At 39.6% G+C, this 25,649-nt stretch overlaps 1 protein-coding gene across 3 annotated transcripts; it reads left to right on the top strand.

The window, feature by feature from the left end:
* The first annotated feature begins 873 nt into the window (after positions 1 to 873).
* camsap3 (calmodulin regulated spectrin-associated protein family, member 3) lies at positions 874 to 24,223 on the top strand. Of its 3 annotated transcripts, none has more exons than XM_026164643.2 (18): positions 880 to 1,335; positions 8,566 to 8,828; positions 15,186 to 15,326; positions 15,554 to 15,640; positions 16,606 to 16,638; positions 17,448 to 17,586; positions 17,683 to 17,822; positions 17,916 to 18,000; positions 18,120 to 18,162; positions 18,265 to 18,320; positions 18,614 to 18,650; positions 18,783 to 20,880; positions 20,968 to 21,092; positions 21,295 to 21,581; positions 21,670 to 21,763; positions 22,954 to 23,078; positions 23,174 to 23,292; positions 23,881 to 24,223. In XM_026164643.2, exons 1-18 carry the CDS (start codon positions 1,203 to 1,205, stop codon positions 24,178 to 24,180), a joined length of 4,305 nt encoding a protein of 1,434 aa, XP_026020428.2. In that variant the 5' UTR covers positions 880 to 1,202; the 3' UTR covers positions 24,181 to 24,223. The 3 variants fall into 3 exon arrangements, with proteins under 3 accessions (XP_026020427.2, XP_026020428.2, XP_026020426.2); XM_026164641.2 differs by having other exon boundaries at positions 18,578 to 18,650; XM_026164642.2 differs by lacking the exon at positions 16,606 to 16,638 and having other exon boundaries at positions 874 to 1,335; positions 18,578 to 18,650.
* Positions 24,224 to 25,649: the final 1,426 nt, after the last annotated feature.

Below are 25,649 nucleotides of genomic sequence, written 5' to 3'. Positions count from 1 at the left end.
ACTGCTGTAGCTCTTTGTAAGGCAACGGTTATTTAATGAGATCATAATATAGCTTTTCATTGAGTTTAATATTGTTTTCGTTACTTTCACATGTTAATGGACAATTGAGGGGAACAAGTAAAAGAGTAATGCAAATACCTTTACTAATTTCATCTACCTTAGATTCATTGTTTACTATATTTGTTTTCTATCTGTCTGCATAATATGTAGATCTGTATGTTCAGAGCAGATTTAGCAAAACGTATTTTGATTAATTAACAGCTAAAAGTCCATAATGTTCTCTGCTTTCTGTCTGCAATAGGCCAAGAGTTGGCCCACTGCAGTGGTGGATATATTGACCAAGATCATACACGTGCTGTAGTTTATGACTAATACAGTCAAATACATACAAGTTAAAACCCCAAATATTTACAGAAATTGTCACAATCAAGACATTGATGACAATACAGAAACTGAAGGTAGAGTATAGATCAGAGAGGTACATTTTATATGTGTGTGTTTGTGTAGGCTACGTTTTTTTCCTGATACCAGTCGAGTTATGGTACTAATTCAAAATTTAAGACAGTACTTTTAGATTCTAATGTTCACATTTGTAAATATTTTAAATTAATGAGTTATAGTTAATCTACATGTTTTTTCGAAGGTTACTGGCTGTTTGACTTTCGCACTCAAAGGTGTCCTTTCATCGACCCACTTGTGTGCGAGAAGATTCACCTGTAGCAAAAGCGCCTCACCTCTACCTGCTGTATCATAAACACTGAAGTCCCGCCCATATTGTTAAAGCTTATTTTCTATTGGACGGTGGAGTGGACGAGCGATTCCACTGTGGAGCACCTGGTAGTCAGTCATCAGTGGGACGAAAGCGTACGTACGTACAGTGAGCTGACAACACGGCAATGCGGACGAAGAAGGGCAAAAACGAGGGGAATAGTCCGGTTTATAGTAGCCCAGCCGGTCGGGGCTTTAGCTGGTGTTAAGGAAAAATTAAGCCAGGACTTCGTCTTCGAAACCTCCGACAAAAGGACCTTAGTTTGATTTGGAAGTAGCTTCGGAGCGGATATTTCCCTGCAAAACCCTGAACCACATCCGTATTCCCAGCCCCGGTCGTATGGAATCGTCTGCTCCAAGAATGATCGCTTGAATATTTTTATACTGTATCCTTTTTCCCCCCCATCACCGCTTCCCATTTTTACAGACTCGCTATGGTGGACTCCCCTACCATGAGGAAGACTTTTGTGGTCCCAGACATAAAATCATTGGATTTGTATGACTGCACTAAATCAAAAATATGCGCAAGTGTCGGATGGCTGCTGGCAAAGTCCTACGGCAGCACAGGTAGGTTTTAGTTCACACGGCAGGCCTGAATGTTATGCGTAAAGGTTGTGTTAAGACCATTTGTTGTCCAACAATGTGTTTATATTGTGTCTAACAGTGTAGCGAAAACCGGTATGCATGTAGGGGAACTGCAGTGTGTGTAGTTCAGCGATTTTCAGCACAAAGAGGCGCATATGAGCAGAGGAGCAATGCATCGTATGCGTTTTTGACACTGACACATGTCATTTGTTCTCACTCAATGGGTGGGCACATTTGGAGGTATGTGTGTCACAGAAACGGCCTCCTCCTGTAGGCCTTATCACGCTAGCCCATTCTGTCGCGTTTCCAGCCACCAGGCTTCAGTCAGAAATTGCAGGCTAGCTGCTGGGGATGTTTTTAATCCGGTTACACAGACAGGGCACACGGGGCGTATGTTTTTCCAGTATCTTTCTTTCTCCTAGTGATGGTGACAGCCCGCAGTACCCACAGTAAACGCTGGTTACTGCTTCATGTTATTTGAATCAAAAGCAGACCGTAGCTCATTGTGCGCTCAGAGAATAGACTACCAGTGCTCTTGTGCCTTATTATCAGGGGGTTTCTTTCCATGTCCTTAGTCAGCAAATTTCAAGAAGCAACTGGGAGAAGCTTTGTAGCGCAAAACGCACACCCACAACATAACCAAAACATGTTTTCTGTACTTAACATGTAGCCTATCATAAGAATTTGTTTTGTCTCATTTTCTTGAGGCATCTCGTCAGCTTTGACCCTGAGGTGATAGCATGGCTCTTTGTTTGAGCACTCACTGGTGAAGATTAGACCTTATGAAGCAGACATCCGATGAGCCTTGTAAAGAAAAAGCCTTGATTGCTTTATTTTTTCAAAAGTAGACTACACATAATGACGTAATGTGGTTATAAAAAAACAAAAGACAAACATATTACTATACTAATACATTCTTGGACCTTTTGATGTTACAGTGTATTTTTTTTTTTTTAAATACAGGCATTACTTATTTTATCCTGAAATAGGTGTGAGGAGAACTTCATTTAACTTTAGCAACATGAGTTGTTTGTTTCATAATTTCAGGCAGGTCCCAGGTTTAGGACTCTGGGCTGCAGCTCATGTGTACTCTGTTAAGCACCTCAACCACACCCTATGGTCAAAGTCACTCCATACCAAGCTGCAGGAATGTAAGGACAAACACTGTTATGATGTGGAGGTTTTCTCTTGATCGAGTTCAATAGCCCTGCTGATGGTAATTTTTTTGCAAAGCTGGGTGACATCATCTTGTCCCTTATTAGAAACCTAGCTCATTAGGACAACACAGAGCCCAGCAGGAGCCAGACAGTCATCTGGTCATGAGCCTTTTTAGGTCAGTTAGTCTATAGATAACAATGGGTGGCATTTTTAATTCCAGTCTCTCCAAAAATGGAATTTGACATGGATAACAAAGTAGTGTTTACAGTGCATTTCATATTTAGTTAGATTATTTGCTAAAAAGCTAATGTTTAACTAATTAAGGAAACCAATAACCACTTATTGAGATAAAATTAAAAAAAAAATCTAGAATAAAATCAGCATCAGCGGCAATGATATGGATGGACTGAAATATTTGTGTTTGCATAACAAATGTTTCAAGCATGGCAGCACAATTTAAACAATAAAGTTTCCTACAAGATAGTTTCACTTTTGCCACAAGCAAACCCCTACGGTTAAGTTCACTGTCTTCAGTCAAGATTTCAAGACTTCAGTCTTGTAATGTGCAACACATTGTCTCAGTGGTCAGCGCTGTTTTTCACTTCCCAGTTAAAATGCTTTTTTACATGTTGAAATATTGGGCTGCCATGATGATTTCGCTGTCTCCTTTAACCAAGGAAACATGGACCTTGTGTTTTAACAAGGAAGGAGCCTGTAGGCTGTAACTCGTCATTCTAGTAATGGACAACTCACAGTAGCTACACAGTATCTTTTCAATACGCTCTGCTCTACCTAGGGACATTTGGCTATCAGCATTTATTTTTTAATATCCATCATTACTGGTGATTTGATTAGGTTGCCACGTCTTTACATAGAACTTTCTCCTATTTCATACCAAAATGGAAATTTTGTAATAGAAGACTTGTAGGGAAAATTGCCTGTGAGTGTTGATTTGAAAGGTAAATATCTAAAATATAATGTGTATTTTCTGAAACATGTTTAGAATGTGGCTAAAAAGCAATCCAACCCGTTCTCTAAGTAGTTTTCTTGTGGGTGTTAAGAGGTTAATGGACGAGATAAAATGTTGTTTTCCTTCCTGTATAGTACACTTTAACTATATCTATATTGTATATATGTATACATGCTTGCATACTAAATATACATGCGAGGGTGTTTAATGTATGAAAGTCTTGGGATCTTTTTTTTTTTTTTTAATGCATTGACTTATTATTTATGTATAATATTTTCCATGCAGGGTTTAAAAAAAAAAAAAAGTTAGGCATGAATGTAATTAATTATTTACCCTTGAAGTTCTTGAAGCTGTCATGAGAAATGAGTTTCCAGATCTGAGTATGACTCAAGCTGGAATGGGACAAGAAACTTGATTTACCTGCTGAGGCTTAAGAAATACTTAATCTTATAGTGACAAGTCCAAGGGCATGACATTTATGCATTCTGTTATTCAGGTTTCCTTCTAATCATTGCCAACGTGAATTATCTGTGTTTGTTTTCCATATCTGAATAACAGGGAAACAGACTATGTCGCTGCTTAAATATTGTTTTTTATGTCCAACAATCTCTTGTTGGAGTCATCCTATGTTTTCTTTTCATAGCTATAAAACCAAACCACCTCACACTTTGACCCACTCTTACCATTACAGTAGCATATTACCTTCACATAGCTACAAAGTTGCTGGCCCATACTGAAATCCTGTTTGACTGATTACTCATCCTTTTCCAATCATTGTGACCATGGTGAGTCAGCAAGGGAGAAGGACCTGAGGAGGATGTTGGCTTGCTTTTAATGTTTACTTAAACGGTTGGGATTCCTGTTCACTATATGTTAGCCTTTCATGGCATTATACTGTTAAATGCCAAAACACCTCAAAATATTATTAAGACTTTCTCTCTTTAAAATGTACTTCGCTGTACACTTGCCATTTAATGCAGTTTAAGCTTGTGCTATAGCAAGGTGTTGCCCATGTGATAGGATATACAGGCCTGGTAGAGGGAGCTACTGGTGATGATGTGGTGCTTGATGTATAGTGCAGAAAGTACCCTTTTTACAATAGTGATCAAATAGTACAGTATTATTTAAGAAAGGGTTAATGATAAGATCTTTGTTGTAGATGGCAATAATAAATAATAAAGCTCAGATAAGGTAGTGGCATTAGCATTTTACACAGAACGAGGGGTCACGTGTGGGGTAGAATGCTACCACGGCCCCTCTCACCACTGCTTGGTTTTGGGGCAGCAAAACAGTACCTGCTTTGTTCTAAAAATGAGAGCATATAATCGCCTGTTTGATTCTTCACCACATGATGAAGATGTTATTGTATAATTTTCAATGAAAGATTTAAAAGTTAAAACCGCTTTCATTATTATAACACATATAATGCTGAGTTAAGATACAGGAATTGTAATTATGATTGGCTTTCATTTACTGCCTAAAGATTACATGGAGAAATTTTTAAAATAAATGTCTCTTAGAGTTCCAGAAAGGCTCCCATGAGAAACCTGGACGTTTAGATAGTCATATCCAGCAGGTTGACATTCATTGTGCTAAAGCTTACACCCCAGTGTAAAGTGACAATTGGTGGATTGTGGATTTCTTCGCTTGGTTTAAATCAGTTTCGATTTCCACCTAGCAAGTGAGGTGGAGAGTTTGTATTGTTCGGTGTGTGATTACTGTAGGACAAGTGAGCATGGCTGTGAAATGACCAGCATGCTAGCTCAAATAGTCAGTGAGGTAGAGGGACATGTGGTTCCTGTTATCAGCAGGCTATCAAACGATACAGGTCAGTACAGAAGATATCTAACACAGCTGAACTGACTTTCAACCACATTAGCAAGTTCTATACATCTTACTGCATGTTTTAATAGCTTGGTCTGATTTACTTAAGAAAAAATAAATACTCGTCACTAAAATAGTGCTCTGATCTTTAAGTTTGTAACACTGTTTTCATTGTATTCTTTAGTCCCAGGTTGGTATCTAAGACATTTGGGTTAACAAAAGCACAGACCCGCTGAAGAATCGCAGTCAAAATCACAAATTGCTTGACTGGCTCTTCCTAACAAGCGTTCCTCTAGCTTACCATCTATGATGATGTGTTTAGAAGCTTTTCGCACATTTGACTTTTACCTTTTTACTCAAACCAGTAGATAAGCTTTGACCCCATGAACTATAAAAGTGACAGAGGTAGTTGCTCCTGCTTATGCAAACAAAACAAGCACATGCTTTTAATCTAAATATTCCCCTGGCAGGGCATTGATGAATATAATTGCGGCATCACAATGCAAGGCTTGGTTACAAGTATTCCAGTTCGTCATGCTTTTTGTTACCTTGTATTACTTTTAGTTTTTAAATCGGGAGTGTGCTTTACTAAATAATTGTTGCTATTTTTGCTGTGCATGTGCATAGTTTTGGGGACCTGTATAACAATTTGAAGCCTCAGTTTTCTAGCCACTTTGTTTCTGATATGTGTCACACAAAGTGATCATTCATGGACAGACTGTGTCATAGGGAAATCATTCTTTTATCGATCTTTCCAATCTCACTCAGTTGTGGCATTTGCATCCTACTTTGCCTTCTGGGCTAATTTTTTTCTGGTTTACCTTTTTGTCTTTTACACATTACAGTGGAATTTTTTTTCTTTTACATATACAATGCACCTATGTGACCCAAGATGATTTGTTTTTACAGCACTAAAGTAGGCACTCCAGTTTTGGCACCTGAGAGTATTTACAACAGCATGAACCATGTGGCATGACTGATCATATTGTGTGGCAACCTATAGTCATCATAGGGTGAGACAAAGGGAACAGGGCATTGATTAAAGGAGGCGGCTTTTGTTTCGACAGCTGATGTCAATGGATCCATTACATGATTATATAATGATACAGCAGTTTAGTGACACCTCCCTTGTAATAATCCCTTTGTTCTTCTGTTATATATAGTCTAAGGCTCTCAAACACACACACAAACACACGTTTTTCCTTTCTTTTTGCAGACATACTGCTTGCGTTTAAGCAAGTCAACTTTTTTGTCCAAGGGCCTTTGAAACGGCAAGTCACATGTTTGTTTATGGTTGCACACAGAAACTGGCTGTTAGGTTTGCTGCAGAGAAACCAGTTTCAAAGGGTGTGTGTCAAGTTTGTGTTTTTAGGGTAAACTTATAAAAGACAGATCATGATAACAAAGTCATTTGTGCACTAGTGTTGAAGGCTCAGATTTTTGTGTTTTTTGCTGTTGTCATCATATTTAGTCTTTATTTTCACATTGGGTGAGAGGGTATAGCCGGTGGGTTTTATGGGCAGCACAGTGGTCGTGTGGTTAGCACTGTCGCAAAAAAAGATCCCTGGTTTGAACCCTGGTTGGGGCCTTTCTGTGGGGAGTTTACATGTTTGTTCTCCTTGTGCCTGCGTGGGTCTCCTCTGGGTACTCTGGCTTCCTACCAAAATCCAAACATGTACATGTTGGGTTAATTGGTTATTCTAAATTGGACTGGGATAAGAGGGAGATAAAGTGCTTAAAGTGTATAGAATAATACACTTTATGAGTGCATGCTTAAATGTAGCTTGTGGTTAAAGTGTTTTGAGTGGTCAGTAAGGGTAGAAAAGCAGTATATAAATGTGACTACATTCTTATCTAGTGATGGCTATCTTGTGTGCTGAGCAAGGTACATCCAGGGTCCATTGTGGTATTAAATTTGATGCTAATTTTGGTAAGTGAAAAACAAACAGAACAAAATGTTGAAGCGACTGAATGTCTGTGAAGGTTCTCAGTCATCCAGGTCATCGTAGTCAAAGGAGCTTGCAAAGAAAAGTGTCTGGACTTCTTTAAGTTGCTTGTTGCTGATAAGGTGGGGCCAGGCTTCACAATGAGCTCACCCAAAACTCTGGCTGATTGGGACCCACACCCAGTTTCACACCTTGGCTCAGGCGATTAGAGGATCATCAGGGGGTCCTTTTGTCCCTCTTTGGGGGGAATACTCCCACTGAGTTTAAATCTGGGACTCTCCACCATTTGACCTTAGAACTGAAGAAGCTTCTCGGATGAGAGGTGAAACGTCTTCAAGCAACTTAAAGAAGTCCAGACGCTTTTCTTTGCAAGCTCCTTTGAAGTGACTGAATGTTGAACAAGACAAAACAATATCCCCGTACACTTGTTGTGAACATAAACATTGTCTATACACATACTTTAAACATGTTTATTCCTGGTTTATAGTTGTACAAGGCAAATCACATGGACATCTCGCTTTGGACTTTATAGACTGAAAAATAGATGTAGTTTCTAGTTTTAAAAACCGTAAAACCAGTGCAGAAATGCCTCAAACCTGCATTATTTAATATAGTACCATTACCAGGAAACACTTGACCCCTGTTTCAATCTAGGGGGTCAATGTTGACATTGTGGATGACTATAAATACCTTGGAGTACACATTGACAATAAACTGGACTGGGCTAAAAACACCACAGCACTTTACAGGAAGGGCCAAAATCATCTCTATTTTTTGAGGTGACTGAGGTCCTTCAACATCTGCTGGACAATGCTAAGGATTTTCTACGAGTCTGTTGGGGCCAGTGCGATCCTCTACACCGTTGCAAGCTGAGGGTCACAGATTCCAACAGACTCAATAAACTGATACGTATGGCCAGTAACGTTGTGGGGATGGAGCTGGACTCCCTTAAGGTGGTATATCAATAAAGGGGATTAATAAAGTATTCTGATTCCTCATGGGGTAACAAATTGAAGTCAGTTTGTAAAGAAGTCTCTCATAGTCTTCTTTACCTCCCTTGCTTGTAAACCTCAGTAAACTCATTCCTGATAAGATCATAGGCTTAAATGTTAGTGTATGGTTTACTGTGTGACTGACATGTCACTAGCACACTTTGCCCCTTGGTTTCACTGTTAGATCTGTTATGTCTGGTCTGGTATAGTTGTGTATGCTCTGGCAATACTGTTGCATACATGTCTGTAATAGAACCACAACTAGAAACTTTTTTTTTTTTTTATTATTAACCATTTGTGTCTTTTTTTCCTCTCTCTGTAGAAAATGTCCCTGCAGAGCTGCGTGACCCTTTCTACTGTGACCAGTATGAACAGGAGCACCTTAAACCGCCAGTAACACACCTCCTGCAGTCATCAGAGCTCTACTGTCGCACCTACAACATATTACTGGGTAGTACTGCAACTGAGGCTCAGCCAAAAGATAACGCCACCCTGCTGCAGCTTCTAACTCAGAGAGGCGTCGTTGCCAAAGACCAGGACACAACAGTGACTGATGCTGACCTCCGACATAAACCCATCAAAATGGTAAAATGATGAAACTGTCTGGGTGATGGGGAGGGTGAAATGCTTTTGTCTATTATCCTTGGGATTCTTCTCGTTAGACCAGATTCTCTGCTATGCAGAACTCTGTAGGAAAGCAAATAGGTTCAAGTTCGCTTGGTTTCTGATATAGGGCCATGTTTATGCTTTGATTCTAGGGATTAAAGGGCATCAAAAAGACCCCCTACTCATTCAGCCCTTCCCCCACTCCCCAAGCTCATCCCAGAGGATGAGTGGATCCAGCTGCTAGGACAAGAGCAGTCATGGTCACATGAGGAATAACCACTTTACTTTAAGGGTGTGTGTGTGAGAGAGATGATCTAGATACAATAGATGGTTCAGATCAGAATAATAGCTTAACAATTTTGATGAAACATTAGCTGTTGTGTGTTAAGAGAATTCTCTGGGTTGGCTGTGTGAGTCAAATCAAGAGAAACAGGTTTATCCTCTTAGCTCTTGACAATAGATTTCCTTCTCGCTTTCTTTCTTCCTGCTTGCTTAGTTCTTGTTCAAACATAATATAGTCATGTGTTCTTCAATGTGGATTAAAAAAAACTGCAGCTGGCTAATATGTTTTTGCTAAACTACAGGCTGAAATAAAGGGAAATCTTTTTATTTAAGGTAATATGCATTTCTTTTCTGCCCCCAGCTGGCACAACAACTTTCAAATTTAAAGTAGTCTTCCCTTTTTACAGATTACTATCCTTCTCATGGAATGGTATACAATGAAAATTCCCCAGCCATCTTGGTTTATGTACACACAGGCTGTTTTTGAAAGCTAAGCAGGGACTCTCCAAGGATTAGTAAGGAAAATGGTGTTATGTTAGGTGAATGCTGGTTGCTTCACTGTTCCTGTTTGCTGGCCAAAGGAGCAGGTACTTCCCTGCTGATGGCACAGTTGTAATGAGAACCTCAGGTTTTTGCTTGAAATGGGCTTATGCATTGTTTTGTTTTGTTTTTCTCAGCAATACTGCTGAGAATTTGAGTCCTCATTAAGAGTAGAACCTGATAAAAATCCAAATTTAGATGTCATATTGTTGAACAGATGCACCTATAAATCTGACCCAATTAATGTGAATGCTGCCTTTTTCTTGACTTGGAGCGAGAGAGTGTTTTTTTAAAGATAAAAGATACAAAGCAAGATGAATAATGGTAAAAACAGAACCATCCTCTAAAGGGGCTTTGCTAGTTTATTTTTACATAGTATTTTTCCTACTTGTGCTCTGGTGAAAGCTTTAACGAAATAAAAGGAAGAATAAATAGTGTCACATGCACCTTCACTTGTACCGACTCTGAGATCACATAGTTGTTATATCAGATTAGTGAAGGACTTTCTTTTATAAACATGCTTGCTCTTTGCAGGTTTTCTGACATCACCTGCAACAATATCAGTACCCTGATCTGACATCACACATTCTGATGATTATGATGATAATTTAATGTCAAAAATCTTAAAATTAAATTTTTTTCCACTTGTAATCACTGTAATAATGGCTACGGTTATGCTTTCTACTGGGATTATTAAATCCAGTAATAACTGCCTAATGAGACATGCCTCTTTCATGTATCATGTTGCTGTAGTTTCTGAGCATACAAATGTCTCAGCTTGCCTGCCATGTAACTTAGCTCTGAATGAGGTTTCCAGGTCAGGAAATGGTACCTCTTAACTGTAAATCCTAAATTTGTTATTTGGCTGTTACTGTTAATGCTGCATTTGCTGTTTTGCTCCTTTAGTGTATGAGCTTTCCAGTAGCTGTTTGGCTTCTCTTTGGGCTTGTCGCCACTGACTGGCACTGCAGCTACAGTGTGGCAAGCAATGAAAGTGGGTCATGCTGCAGCAATAGAAGGATGGGGCATCATTGTGGGTCTTGGCCAGTAAACGGCTTTGCAGCAGCAATCTGCTGCAGGACTGCTGTATATTAAAGCTTCACATATTTGAGTCAGACAAGGTAGATAACATGCTACATGCATTTAAAAGCATGTAGAGTCATGCTTGTAGTTGACTGCACACTGGTGCCTGTTATTCTGCAAAGCCATCAACTGTTAATGACTTTTTACACTGTTATTGGTAAATCGCACAACTTCATATTATTGCTGCTGTTAGCTAATCATTGTGTTTGCTAATCGTGTAAATCCAGCGTTGCAGGTTCATCATAAGTCGTAAGGACACATTGGGTGCTGGCTGGAGTTCATGCATCAGGACTGGAGTAGAATGCCACTGACCTAATCAAAGTAGGGCAAAAAAGCTAACAGATGGTTAAAGATAAAAGCTAACCTAATGCATACAGAACTGTAAGTTATCAATTATTCTCTCATCCCATTTTAAATCCATAGACATTAATATGGAGTTGGAACCATTTGCAGCTATAATAAGTTTCACTATTCTAGAAAGGTTTATACAAGATTTTGAGTTGTTTGTGAGAATATTCAGAGGAGCATTTGTGAGCTCAGACACTGCTGTTGGGTGAGGGAGTCTGGCCAATGTTCTAATTCATCCCAAAGGTGTTTGAGGTTGAGGTCTGTACGGCCCAGTCAAGTTATTCAACAACAAACTCATCTGGCCATGCCTTTATGGACTTTGCTTTGTATACTGGCAACAGTCATGCTGGAATATAAAGGGGCCTTTCCCAAACTGTTCTCAAGAAGTTGGAAAAATTGTCCAACATGTTTTGGTAACTGAAGCATTAGATTTCCCTTCACTGCTCCAGAGTCCAGTGGTGAGATAGTATTAATGTGTCTATGTTAGATGGAGGAATCGTAACACAAAAAAACCTACTTAGAATTCCTTGGAATTGGGTTCAAATCCTGCAGCCGCCTCCACCCCATTACTTGTGTCCTATGTGTAATGAATTATATGTCCTACTACTAACTGTTCTTCTGGTCCACTACTTCTGATGGTTGCCCAGCCCCCATCACTCCTCAGATTGGGGATAAAGATCTTTGAAGATTAGAGATAATCTGCCATGCAGACTGAGTGCAATCATCCACTATCGCATGACATGCCAGAGATGACCACTGACTCACCAGGCACCTAACCTACCTCACAATATGAAACATATTGGTTAAATTTGCTTCTGTAACAATAGATTCTAATTCTAATCTATATGTAATATTACTATAGATACTGTGTCGATTCCCACAGCGCTAAAGTAAGTCATGTAGCTATAATGCTGCTAAACCTCTTCATGGTCTCCTGTTGGTTTTGGATGGCAGTGACACTTTGTCTTAAATCATAGTGCTGTGCTGGCAGGTTTTCTGGTCAAGTGAGCATCATTCAGGAGCTTAACTGAAATTAGATGTGGCAGACTATCTGAAACACTAACCATCATCTTGCACATTTATTCTGCTTTGGGCTTCTGTTGAATGATAACTAATGTGTTGTAATGAAACTTGTTTACAGTATACAAAATGACTTTTTTATGCAGCTTTTCTACACTTGTCTTTACTTGCTTAGGTATACAGTTCATATACATATGGATGTTCATACTATAACCCCTTTCTAAAATCCCTTTCTGGGCCCCAGCCCTCCCTGATCCCCTATTTTTCTCCCCATCAGGTGGCACCAAGCAGGGTAGGGAATGGGGTTAAGTCATATTTCAGACGTAATCAGATTTTTCCCTCATCATAATCTCACATAATGCTTAACAAGATGCCTTTTGCATTCTTTGTTTATCTGAGTTTCCAAATAATCCCATAAAATTCCATGTTGATTGGGTTAATTTGTGGCCTATTAATTTTTTGTCTGTGTGTCACATTGGTTTAAGGGGCATGGATGTTTTTTGTTTTTTGTTTTTTAAGAGCTAGGAGCTAGGACTAAGCCAGGAGCAGAGAGCAGTGCTGCAGTCAGGCTTGTACTGAGATGCATTATGGGTCAGCTGGTTGGTTGTTATGGTGATCTGGCAGGCTCTGTGCTGTGTGTTTGAGTTGCTCCTCTCATTAGGGAGACTTGTGATTTAGCTTAGTGAGCTCTCCTGGGTGTGCAATGGGAAATCCACTAGCAGCACCCCCTCCTTTATCTCCTTTCATTCTCCCATTTTTTCCATGATTTACCCTCTGAATAATTACTGTAGGTATAACATCGGAGTCAGCCACTCTCAATAGTTCTGTCATGCATTTGTTCTTTTTCTCTCAGTCATCTTCTTTTCACACTGTGGCAATAGCTCCAACCTATGATTACACACTTTGCGGCTAAAAGCAAAAATGTTATATCTTTTTGCTTTCATGGCAGAGCATAGTTACTGGCAAAATTTACTGGTTGTTAGGAAAATACAAGTGAACCATTGCTTATCAATATTCCAATATTTTATGATTAAAAAATGTATAATATGTAATCTTACATGATGATGATGATGATGATAATATAATTGATGTTTAACGCAGTGGACATTTTTATGTTTGGCTCACATTGACTCATTCATACAAAAATAAATAAATTACATTTTCTAAGGATCTGTATTTTGAACTACAGAATCCTGTAAAACCATGTTAATATAATCAATTTATTTCCAATTCTTACAATGTTGGAATGATCAGTACTAAGTAATTATATTCTGAATCCCTATTGGTTTTGGTTTTTGTAGGAACATTTATTGCTTTGATGTTTCAGCCCTGCAGTCCCTGTATTAGGCAGGACACACAGAAGCAGTAACACTAGTGCTGGCAACAGTGGTTGGCAAGCAGGTCACTCAGGGCCACACTGCTCACAGAAACAGACTACAGCACACCCAGATAGCTTTGACCAATATTATCTGGCAAGCTTTTGCTGGCATACCCCACCCAGCCTGCCTGCCCAGGCACTGTATGTGTTCAGGTCAGCACTTTACATCAGGGATCAGTACACAGATATGCACACAGCTGGACTGCCCCTGCCCCCCATCTGGGGCTACACAAGAGTTTAAGAGGAAAAGAATCTCTGAAGTTGTAAGTAGTGAAAGGCGGCAGGCGCTGATTTGCACATATTAAGCTCCAAATTGTTGACAAGATTTTGAAGGAATGGCCCCACAGTATGTTTTAATCGGCCTTTTGCCTCTCTGCTAGCCTGACTTAATTATTGTAACAAGCCTGTTATTGCAGTTACCTATTAATGTATTAATGGAGAGATTGGCACCCAACTGTACTGTTGAAAGGCAATTTAAAAGGATTTAGATAAACAAGATAAAAAAAGGTTCATACATGTTTTCAATTTGTTTACAAGTGTTTAGCTTATTGTATATGAGAAGCTAGCAGAAAGAGAGTGCTGCTGGCATTACTCACTCAGATGATGAGAAAGGGCAAGAGAAAGGTGGCCACAGTGGCACATTCTAAAACTGAACAAATTTATTAGCAATTTGTATAAACAAAGTAGAACTAATATTCTGAACAATTATGAATATAGTGGGAATTGCATAAATTTAAAAATTGTTCAACTATTATAATTTGCAGCAGTAACAAGGTTGACTATAAGATAGTGTTGTACTCTTTGCTTTGCTGTGTTTGTACCCTACAGTACAAACAGAGCACAACGTCTAATAAGTTAACAGGTTTATAGAGTTAAAGGTTTCACTCTAGCTGAGCTGATAATGTTACTGGAACATTTTAACAGGCTTTGCCTGTAAGTTCTGTCTTACAGGCAAGTTCTGTCTTACAGGCAAAGTTGTTAATGTGTTTTATCTATTAACCAGAGCTCTGTAATGGTCTTGTCTAAGTAGGTAACTTCAAATTGTGATTGTTAAATACATTTAAGTACGTTTTCTTTCTTCTTCTTCTTTTTTGCTTGATTGTATTTGAGTGGGGAAAATCAAGGTTTTATAACCATTTTTTGTGTCAAAAATACATTCGGTCACAAGCACCTGTTTCTTAAAGAGAATGGTGTTCTTTGTTACGCTTCCTGGTGATCTAGTTACAACACATCATTTTGTCCTGCAGTCTCTCACACATGAGTCATACAGAACTATTTCACTGTGCAAAAGAGAAAGGGAAATGGCTCAAAGAAGGCAAATAAAGGGAAAGCAGGTAAGGAATGGCAATCTTGCAGACCATGTGTTCACCTGCTACAGGTCCAGTGCCTCTTTAATGATTTAATGAGGGTATAAACATGAGTCCAAAGGTCTTCCACATCTACTGATGTGTGTGTGCTTACTTGTTGAGAGCTGTTGTTAGTTTCTGCTGACTCATAACTGGCTTCTAGTGACCTCTGGAGGGTGTTTCATGTAAATACTGGTAGTGGTGCATTGTATTTTGCTGTAAGGACCATGCTAGAAAAGGATCCAACATTACTGTCTTAACTGTAATTGATTGATGCTGCCCAGGGTCATTGCTCTTCACTTCCTTTTTTTTTTCTCCTTCCCATGTGATTTGGTGAAGAGTGCTCATCTGGCAGTGATGGATGCTTTGATGGCTGTGGGAGCCATGGAGACAGTGACTGCGGTGAAGACATGTAGTTCTGCTGAGCTCCTGGGAAAAGCAGCCAGCTGGGAAGATGCTCTGCTTCACTGGGTTAATGAGGTAAGGAACAGGCCAAAGAAAACAATGTCTTTTTCAGAAAAACACCTAATTTTCTTTCAGAAGATGGTCTTGGTTCAACATTTGTATGAGCACTAAGTTAGTAAATTAACTGGTGACTAATGAACTGTAATTCTCTAAACTTTGTTTTTATATGCTTGTTTCTGACTTTGTGAACACACGGCACAAAAGAATGTGGAAATGATTTTCTCTTGTTATTATGCTATTAGTTGAACCAGAATCTGAGAGAACGTACTGAAGGAGCCCAGAATGACTTGTCTGAGACCATTACAGACCCCCAACCTGTTCAACCATCAGTGAGTACTGCATTAAATATTCAGTGTATTGTCACTGTTATTGTATTGTTATTTCTATCCAGAAATGCGTGATATTCTTGATGGGATTATGCAGTCAGGGCAGGTCTGTTTCGTTTAGGTTTTTTGGGGGAACAGGGTGTATATAAATGAGTATATACATGGGTGTAGTCAGCAATTTTTGCAATTTTAATGACGTCAGTTGCTGTTGCAAATCAGGTGGAGTCAGGTGTAGCTTGGCACAATATTCTAGACAGGGTTTTGTGGCACTAATCCAGAATTATCAGTTGGCGTGGCTCAGCTTCTATAATGAACAATTACGTGTGTTCTGCTCAAACCTTTAAGTTGCAGTGGGTGAAAGTGAAACGGGTATCTAAGAAATGGAAGGAAACTTTTTTGTTTTACACAAAAAATGCACAACACAGGAAAATGTCTATTTGTGACAGACAAATGTTGTAAAATCATAGAAATAATATATTGCCAGTGTGCAAACAGTGTAGGTTCCATAATAAAAAATACATTTGAATTTTGATAGATTAAATTCAGTGGTTTGCCTCATCTTCTGCATATTTGATAAGAGCTTTTTGTTCAATAAAAAAAAGTTTACATGAAAAATATCATGCTTTGTCCAGTCAGAACAAAACCTTCCAGCTGCTACATTAGTATTCAGAAACTTTCACCCTGTTTTGGAGACAAATGAAATTATTATAAAAGAAGCTAATTTCTGTTTTTGCTTCCTATTTCTACTTCCTTACTCTATCAATCCTAACAAGTCTTGGTTGATATATTAAAACAAGGACAAGGTGGGAATTGCTTTTTCAAGATGGCCGTCTTGCCATTTCGTGTAAATAAAGTAGTCACAACCCTTTGTTTTTCTAGTTCTTCCACTCTTCGCTTAATATGTCTCCCTGTACTCCTGTTCTCCATTTCCTTCTATTTCCTGTCTCTCCCCCGCCCCAATCTGACAGTGTCCTACTCGCTGGTACTGGAAACTTGTTCCTGTAAGTTCCCTCCTTTCCTCTGCTTCCTCCCCTTGTCCCTCCATCCTTCCAGTGTCTTCATCAAATTTATCAGGAAATATCTGATGGTCAGGTTTGTTTGTTTCTTCCCCAAATGTGATGTGGGAATGCATTGTGCATCACATCCTAGTAAGCATTAAATTGCACTTAACAGCATAAGTGTGATAGATTTGGGCTGTGACAATAGCTCTAAAGACATTGTTTGTGGAGACGTGTGGTGCATGAATAGCAGTCTTTTTTTTTTTCTTTTTTCTTTTTTTAACTGATCATCTGAAACTGCCATGTTCAAGTTTTTCTCAAATGTGGGGCAAAGATGTCTGTATGTGTTTATGAGAGTAACAGAAAGGCTTCTAATCCACTGGTTCACTGCCACAGTGGGCTGTTTTGTCTGTATACTATAGCTGTACCTGAAACATTTTCTCTCTTTCTGAGATCTAATCTCTTTCTTTCATTCTGTCTCCTGAGACCTTCACTTGACCCACTTTTTCTGAAGAAAAAACCCCTTTCTTTCTGCTCCAGTTCAGTCACTCTCTCTGCATCTTCAGTTTGTTCACATTTGCGCTCTCCTTTTCACATCGGTTTAGCATGACCTTTCTTTATTTCATTTGTTGCTTTTAATTTTGTAATCACTTTTTATTATTGTGTATCACTGTGTGTCTGCTTAGGAGCATTTACCTATGTTTGATAAACTTGATGGTTGATGGCATGAACTAATATGTGAAATTTATAAAATTACATTCAACATTGTGTGTGATTTGTCTTTTTTCTTTCTCTCTTTTTTTTTTTTTTAGCTCCGCTATAGGAAGGATAAAATTCAGTCCAAACTAAAGCCAGTTTTTCCAGTAGTGAATGAAGTTAAAGACCTGTCCAGTGGATGTGCTGTTGCTGCCGTCATACATTACTATTGCCCCGGCCTTCTGAGACTTGAAGGTACCAACAAACATTCTAACAGAATGCTGCAAAAAATGACCTTTAGAACCTGAGACATTTGTGAAAATTAAATTTTTTTTCTCATCTCTCTGTTAGATGTTTGTATGAAGGATTCCATGTCTGTAGCAGATAGCTTGTACAACCTGCAATTCATCCGTGAATTTTGTGACAGCTGCCTAAAGAGCTGCTGTCACTTGGCACTGGAGGACATGTTATATACACCACAGGAACTTCAGGTACTTTCAGTCTGGATCACTGATGAACAAAAAATATATTCACACAAATACTGTGTTATCTTTTGAGTGCTTGATTTATTTTCTGGGATTTAGATGAACTTGCTGAGCTTCCTGGCAGAACTGCTTAGCTGGTTTGAAGTACAAAGACCAGAATTTGTGCAGCCAATAGATATGTTAAGTAAGTCTCACTGATTTGCGGTCCTTTCTAAATATTGTTTAACACGAACATATATTTCATATATATCATATATAATTGATATATTTTAAAAAGTCTGTTTGTGGCTTTTCTTTTGTCAGGCGAATCTACACCAGTAACACCAAGCAGCTTGAGTGATAACAGGTACAGAAGCTTTCTGGGTGTGATTTTGCTGTTGTAGTAGACTAAGGGCAACGTATTATTTAGACAATACCGTCATTTAAGTGAAGTATTTGTGCTTTGCAGTACCTCCCCCTCTATATTCAAGAAGCCTTTCCTCCCAATTTCCTCTTCTGCATCAGGTAAGATGAAGACTATGGTCAGCCATCATTACATTTAGCTACATAAGCATTTTACAGTGTGGTTCACTTATTTCCTTCAATCCATGTTTGTCTTTTAGTTGTGTCTTGTGCTGTTTGATAGTCTTGTTTTCTTATTTGGATAGACATTCGAAACCTTTTGTAAATGTTTTCCCTTTAATTTCTGTGTTCCATTTTTTTTTGCATCCCGGTGTTGTTTGCATGCCTTTACATGTCTGTGTATGTCCCATTGTACTCAGGATCTTTGACTCAGTCTACCTCAATGTCTCATATAGAAGGAGCTGGAAAGACATGGAGCAAGAAACCTCTGAGGTAGGACTAGCATATTCTGGACTGATTTAAGCATTTTATTTATTTATTTATTTTTTTAATGTGCTCATGCTTGTGTTTTCTTTTTTGTTTTGTTTGTTGTTGGGGTTTTTTTTTTTTTGGTTTTTTTTTAAGCCGGCCATTGTCAGCAGTATCCTTCAGCATTCCTTTTGGGCTAGACAGCGACGTAGACATTGTGATGGGCAACCCTGTAATAACCCGCTCTGTGAGCTCAGATCAGCTGAACCCAGCTGGTCAAAATATGGCAAGGGTGCCCTACACCCCTCCCGAAGACCTCAGTCATTTGCTTAGCAAACCTTCAGGACCTAATGGTCCACAGAGAGCATCCTGGGCCACCCAGACTCCCACTGTTCCTAAGTTGGCAGAGGAGAATGACCTCGGGACAAGTGAAACAGGAGAGCTGCCTACAATTGAAGAGGCTCTTCAGATTATTCACAATGAAAGCAAAATGGAGCCTCGTTTACACCCTGATGGTGCTCCTGACGGCTTCTACCTCCACTCTCCTGATGATCCTGCTAGTTCTCGCTATAATGGCAATTTACCACCAATCAGCTCCTCTGCACCAACCCGCTCAGGAATGATGTATCGGCCAACAGGAGAGTCCAGTGAATCCACTCGCACTAGAAACACTTCTGAATGTTCACGAGATGATGACTCAGTTTTGAGAGACGGTAGTGTGGATTCAGATGCATCAGAAGACATGCCTAAAGCTCAGTCCACTCCATCAACACCCGGTGCTGCAGGTGGTGCTGCTATTAGAGCTGGTAAGGAGGTTCCTGACAGTGGTGTGAAGATGACCAGTTTTGTAGAACGGAAAAAGAAACAGATTACTGATTCTCCAAAATCTAGTGATTCTCCTCAGATGACATCATGGGCACAGAAGTCTGAAGAAAGCCCCAGCAAGAGCCCACAGCTGAATAATGAGATGTCGGAGTTGGGGGTTCGGCTTGAAGAAAAGCGCAAAGCCATCGAAGCTCAGAAGAAACGCATTGAGGCCATTTTTGCAAAGCATAGGCAGAGACTAGGAAAGAGTGCCTTTCTGCAATTAAAGAAAGAGCACCGTGAGGGGAAAGGAGAAGATGGCCAGGTCAGTACCTCATTCACAGAAGAAGACCTCTCTCGCTTGACACTTGAAGAGCGGCTAGCACGAATCGAATTGGAAGATCAACAGGAACAAGATGAAGAGCACCCCACAGTGGAAGATGAGGGTAATGTTAAAAGAGGACTTGCGCTCAACAAGCAGGTCAAAGAGAAGGCAGGTACACCAGGAGAGAAGCACCATGCGACACCTACTGACAAAGTGGTTGCTCCTTTAGGGGACTATAACAACGCAGTGTCCAAGCTAACTGCAGCTCTTAGCTCCCTGCAAAGTGACATGCAACGACTGACTGAGCAGCAAAATCAGCTAATGAAGAAAAAACCGTCACCTTCCAATAACAAGTCTTGGGTTATTCCAACCAGCCCTAAAACCTCCACCTCAGCCCCTCCTCCTGCACGCCTGTCACGAGAAACCACTCGAGATTTAAATTCGGCCTCCTCTTCTCCGTCTCCATCACGCAAAATCACAAACCACACCACTTCTCCTAAATCTCCTCATGTACATCGAAGAGCCCAGTCTGTACCTCCTAAAAGCCCAAAACACAGTCGTCCATCAGACACTAAAGTCCCCTCCCTGTCGAGGGTTCTTACCCCACCTACAAATGTAGACCGCATCCCCCATCTTCGTCGTGTAAATCCCTGGCAATCTCAAGTACAGACTTCATCCTCATTCTCCATTGGTGACTCCGGTAGCCTAGATGAGCTGCGCTCATTAGGACCAACTCCTGTGCCAACAACTACACTGACCCCAATACCAGCTTCTACCCCAACTCCAGGTCCTGGTGCAGATGACGGCCTGTCAGAAGTAGGCTCCAATGATGGACAAAGTATATTTAGTATGGACCTTGAGGTCGGGTCCAATCATGGTCCATTGACTAGAAAGGAAGGCGTTGCAGGAGGGGGCTACAGCTCTGGTGCCCCATCTGAATGTTCTTTTGAGAGTGATGCACCTGCAGGGATGTTGAATGGCAAACGCAGTAGCCTGATAGAGATCTCACTGTCTGCCTTGGGAGGAGATGATGAGGAGGATGACCAAGTGCCTGATGCTCTCTCTGACTCAATGAGTGACCTCACAGAGGCAGAGAATAAAGCAGCAGTTGGTTTCTTTTTCAAGGTTGGTGGCTGACACATATTTTCACAGTATATATCTGCATAGAAAGTGTGCTATAATTGGTGTGCATTCATCCCTTTTTATTATTAGGATGACAAAGATCGACCGGAGGATGAAATGGCTCAGCGAAAAGCAGCTTTTCTTGAAAAACAGCAGAAGAGAACAGAAGAGATGAAAAGACGAAAACTTGAGCAGGAAAAAGAAAAAGAATCAAAGTGAGACCAGTTTCTGAATAGCTTTAATTTAATCTTTTTTTTTTTATTTTAAGCAGCCAAAGGGTGCACATAATTTGGATTTAATAATTTATTGTTCTGTGTTTTATGACTCGAATTGTTGCTATCATTAATCCCATAATTCAGTCTTGTTGCATTTCATAATGTGGCGTTACACATTAAAGGTCTTACACTTCATTTTTAGCAAGCCCCAGTGGATGATCATTGAAGGCTGGGGCAGTAAAAATGAGGACAGACCACAGACCCCAGGCACTCCTCCCAAAACCCCACCAGCAGAAGGCACTCCTCAACGTAGAGGAGACTTCACTAAGCAGGAATATGAGAGGAGACAGCAATTGAAGATCATGGAAGACTTGGACAAGGTTCTGAAGCAGAAACCCACTACAGTGCGTGGTGTCAAGAAGCAGAGACCTAAGACTATGTTCAGAGATGACTCTGTGCTCTCTCAGAGTCCTGTCAAAGGTTTCATGGGTAAGTACTTCTGACTTTAACCAGTAAAATTCCCGGCTTTTGTATTCTCTCTTCCTATGCTCACATGTACAATATTTCCTACTTGTAGGCACTAAGCTCAACAAGGTATACTCCCATTCATCCATGAACCTGTCCTCCATGGCTAATGACCCTGGCGGTATGACCGTCAGGAAGTCACCCAGGTAACCTGCAAATTGATAATGACTTGATGTATTTTCTTTTTTTAAATGGTTAAAAAGTGGGAAGCACAGAATTTAGCCTGAAACATTGAAATTTAGCCTGTGTTTAAAGTCTCCACTCCAAACTATATACCAGTTTTTAAATTGTGTTGATAGGCCAAGTAAAAAAAAAAAAGCGTTTTTTGTTTTGTTTGTTTTCTTCTGAATACTACCGTCACATTTAGTGCGAGAAGAAAACCGCAATCGAAAAATCATATTGCAGCACGTGACATTAGGTTGTTAAGGAAGAGGAGAAAGTTTTAGGAGCGATGGTAGCGAGTGAGCAAGAGAGAGAGTGATATTGATAGCGAGTTTTGATAGTTGAGAAATTTGTGATGTTTAGCGTGTTTGGAGTGTAGTTGGTGTGTAGTCATTGTTTTGTGTGTCAAAATAATGAGTGCACTGTTGAATGTCACATTTGCTAGCCAAAAACCATTAAAGGTAGATTGAAATGTAAGTGTTGTCTTCAGGTGGAAAACAGGAGGAATGTTGACAGGTCTGCAGCTATTATCCCTGTGATATGCGCCTCTTTTTTGTAGGTTTTTTTTTTTTAAATTTCACAAATAATTTGTATGGCACCTTATTGTTCTGTAATTTTATTTTTAGAAATAGTTTTAAATGGTTGTACAAAAGACACCTGAGGTATTGCATGCATTTTTAGGTAAATAGTTGCATATAGCTTTGCTGTTTGCAAAATTTGTACATATTTTTTTTAAATGTACAATTTCTGTTTGCATTTCAAGTTATGAAAATGATTTGTTAAACATGTTTTTTGCTTTCACAGTAAAAAAAAATTTCCTACTCTGATTTTATTATTTTTCTGTGATTTTTAGATCATTTGTGTTAATACAGTAAGTCAAAATTGAAAAAAAATGACTGTAGATTTAGACATGTGAGGTTGTGCTGAAAAGAATGATATCAAATAAGGTAAGGTCAATAGTTTTTAAAGTTGAAATATTAAGGTAAAATCAAAAGTACTGAAAAACAGCCAATTTAACCTTGGACCCCAGAGGGTTAAAGTTTAAAATATTTAATAAGTGGGTGTTCTTGTATCATTGATACAAACTATAGATGCAGTTTAGTCTGTGTTATCAGGTGCAAATGAAAAATAAAGCCTCAAAATGTAAAAAATGCTTCCTCTGTTATCTCTCTAGTCGTTCACACTCTCCTGCTCGATCACGGGGAAGGTCCCCAGGACGAATTGGTGTTCAGAATGGAGAGAAGGACTGGGAGACTGGCTCCGCTATTTCCTCCCCTGCTTCTATCCCAGAATATACAGGTCAGTCATAATTTCCACACAAAAAATTGTAAAAATGAATGCTGCAAGCATTGTTTTGTTTGCTTTATAGCATTTGGAAATGTTGTGTTTTGCAGGACCAAAGCTGTACAAGGAGCCTAGCTTTAAGTCCAACAAATTCATCATCCATAATGCTATCACTCGTTGCTGCCTGGCTGGGAAGGTCAATGAACCACAGAAAAACAAGATTGTAGAGGTAAACCATCCCGCTGTGTCAGAGTCCAACAAAAAGCTACACCCTAATTAGGTTATGTAACGCACTTAAAGCCAGGTTTATACATGTTTGCGTTTGGGTTGTCCCAGACAAAAGCTGCTCAACATGAAAGAACTATAGTGATTTTTTTTTAACTTGTGGCTTCCAAATGGTGATACTGTGTTAAAAGATGGCTGTTGTAATAGACTTCCAACCAAAAGGCTGTCTGGGAAAAATTCTGATAGTATCAGAAATTTTAAATGACCATCTCACAATGTGACTGCTGCCACGACCTATTTGTCAACAATTCAACATACAGTGATGCACAGATCATTTTGTGAAAAGACAAAACAAATTGAAGATGGAGGTAAAACATGCAAAACAATATGTTTGAGGTGGTGGCAAAAGTGTGGCGGCAAAACCTTTGTGTAATATGACTACCAGCTGTTGTTATGAATGCCCTAAGGAGGATGTAGCATGTAAAAATAAGTTGGTATTATCATCACACAACCTGCATGCATCAAACCTAATGTCCTCCCCAAGTTGATTAGGTCCATATACTTATTCTTTTCTCTATATCTCTCTTTTCAGGAAATGGAGAAAAGCACAGCCAATCACTTTCTTATCCTCTTCAGAGATTCCAGCTGCCAATTCAGAGCGGTTTATACCATGAACCCTGAAACCGATGAGATGGCACGGCTAACTGGCATTGGCCCGCGAGTCATCACGCTTGATATGGTTGAGTCCATTTACAAGTACAGCTCAGACCGCAAGCAGTTCACCGTCATCCCGTCCAAAACCATGTCCATGAGTGTTGACGCTTTCACCATCCCTGGCCATTTTTGGCAAAAGCGCCCAGGAACTCCCAAAAAGTTTGGCACTCTCAAATAAAGACTTATCCAATAAAGGTAGAGGTGCTTTTCAGGGAATCCATTCCCAACTTGACTTTTCATTTCCCTTGATTTTGGCCAGTGTGGCAGTTGAGATTGTTATTCAGTTAGAATAACAGAAAACAGATTGAGTGACTTTGGACAGCTATCCACGTGGAGCTAACACTACATGCTAAGAGAATGGGCCAAGCACCTACTCACTCAGCCAGTGTGCTTAGAATAGTTTATCTCTGGTCTACCTAGATTGTAAAATAATGCAACTGATTCAGGACAACAACTCCCCCCACCCACCCCCCCACCCCCCTCATGCCTTGCCTTACCCTGCCATGCCCGAGTCATTTTTGCGACTCTAAGGTAAGAAAAAGAGAGGACAACCACACTGCCTTTGCCTGCAAAACAGTACTTAGGGCACGAGTAGTTCCCACCCATCTCAGTTCTGCTTGCATTTGCCTTTTCTACTTCTAGGGCTCACTCTTTCCACTCTGCTGAAACAAGTCTAAGGTCTCAGTTTTGATTGGAGACTTCAGCTGAAAATTAATAGCAGATAACACTGCTCCCAATGAATGTAGGGCACACACTAACCATTCATTCCATTCAGGGGTGTTTTCACTGTTTGAATCTATTATAGTGAATGGTCCTTCTGCACTGGTAGTGACTGCTGTCATTGTCAGTGGACTTCCAGACCTAGGAAATGCTTGTGCCACATAGTTTGTGAACTCCATTCAATCTCTCAGCTGTAGACATCTGGATGTTTTTTTTTATACCATTTGCCATGTTTTTGCTGGACAAAATTATTCACTCTTTGAGAACTAAAAGAAAAATGAAATTCATGTGACTTTTTCCCTAGTAGCTCGCTTTTTTCATTTTCAACACGTGATGAATTGAAATGTTATTTGAGCTTATCTTGAAAAATAAACCTGGAAACATGAAGGAGGGCTTTATCGTGTTTATCTTGGATACAGCTCTTTGTGAGAATGATAATCAATGATAATTTAATATATACTGAATGCTAATTAATTTGATTTTTTTTTGACAATGATTTGTAAAACGTTGACCTTTGTAAGCTATGAATAAGCTAGCCTGCTGCAAAGTATAAGTGAGATGTATGTTTGAGTTGCGAATGAGTGAATGAGAATGAATAGAATTTGAAACAGTTTGTCTTGGGATGAATAAATCCTTTAGGTCACTATGAGTCTGTTTCCTATTATTTTATTTCCCTGTTTATGTGTCTTGGCATATAAACAGTAGGTTTTCTTGATGAAGGATCATTCCGGACTGTAACAGCCCTCATCTACCCCACAGTCTCTAGAGACTCCATGTGCAACTGGAGGAATGTAAAATGCCGAACTGCTTTTTTTCTTTTTTTGCTTGTGTCCACACTTCTAAGACCTTGGAATTGCTTGTTATGAGGTCAATATCACTACAAAAACCTGTGGCGAATTAGCCCTCTATCTTTTTTTTTTTAGTTGT

The sequence above is a fragment of the Astatotilapia calliptera genome, chromosome 4, assembly GCF_964374335.1.
Source record: "Astatotilapia calliptera chromosome 4, fAstCal68.1, whole genome shotgun sequence".
NCBI classification, from domain to species: domain Eukaryota; kingdom Metazoa; phylum Chordata; class Actinopteri; order Cichliformes; family Cichlidae; genus Astatotilapia; species Astatotilapia calliptera.
This window is presented reverse-complemented; position numbering and strand designations above follow the sequence as displayed.

Excerpts from the sequence above, each read along its gene's own strand:
- camsap3 (XM_026164641.2), top strand. The coding sequence starts at position 1,203 with ATGGTGGACTCCCCTACCATGAGGAAGACTTTTGTGGTCCCAGACATA. Across the intron at positions 17,823-17,915 it reads ATACACCACAGGAACTTCAG|ATGAACTTGCTGAGCTTCCT; the intron begins GTACTTTCAGTC and ends TCTGGGATTTAG. Across the intron at positions 18,163-18,264 it reads AGCAGCTTGAGTGATAACAG|TACCTCCCCCTCTATATTCA; the intron begins GTACAGAAGCTT and ends TGTGCTTTGCAG.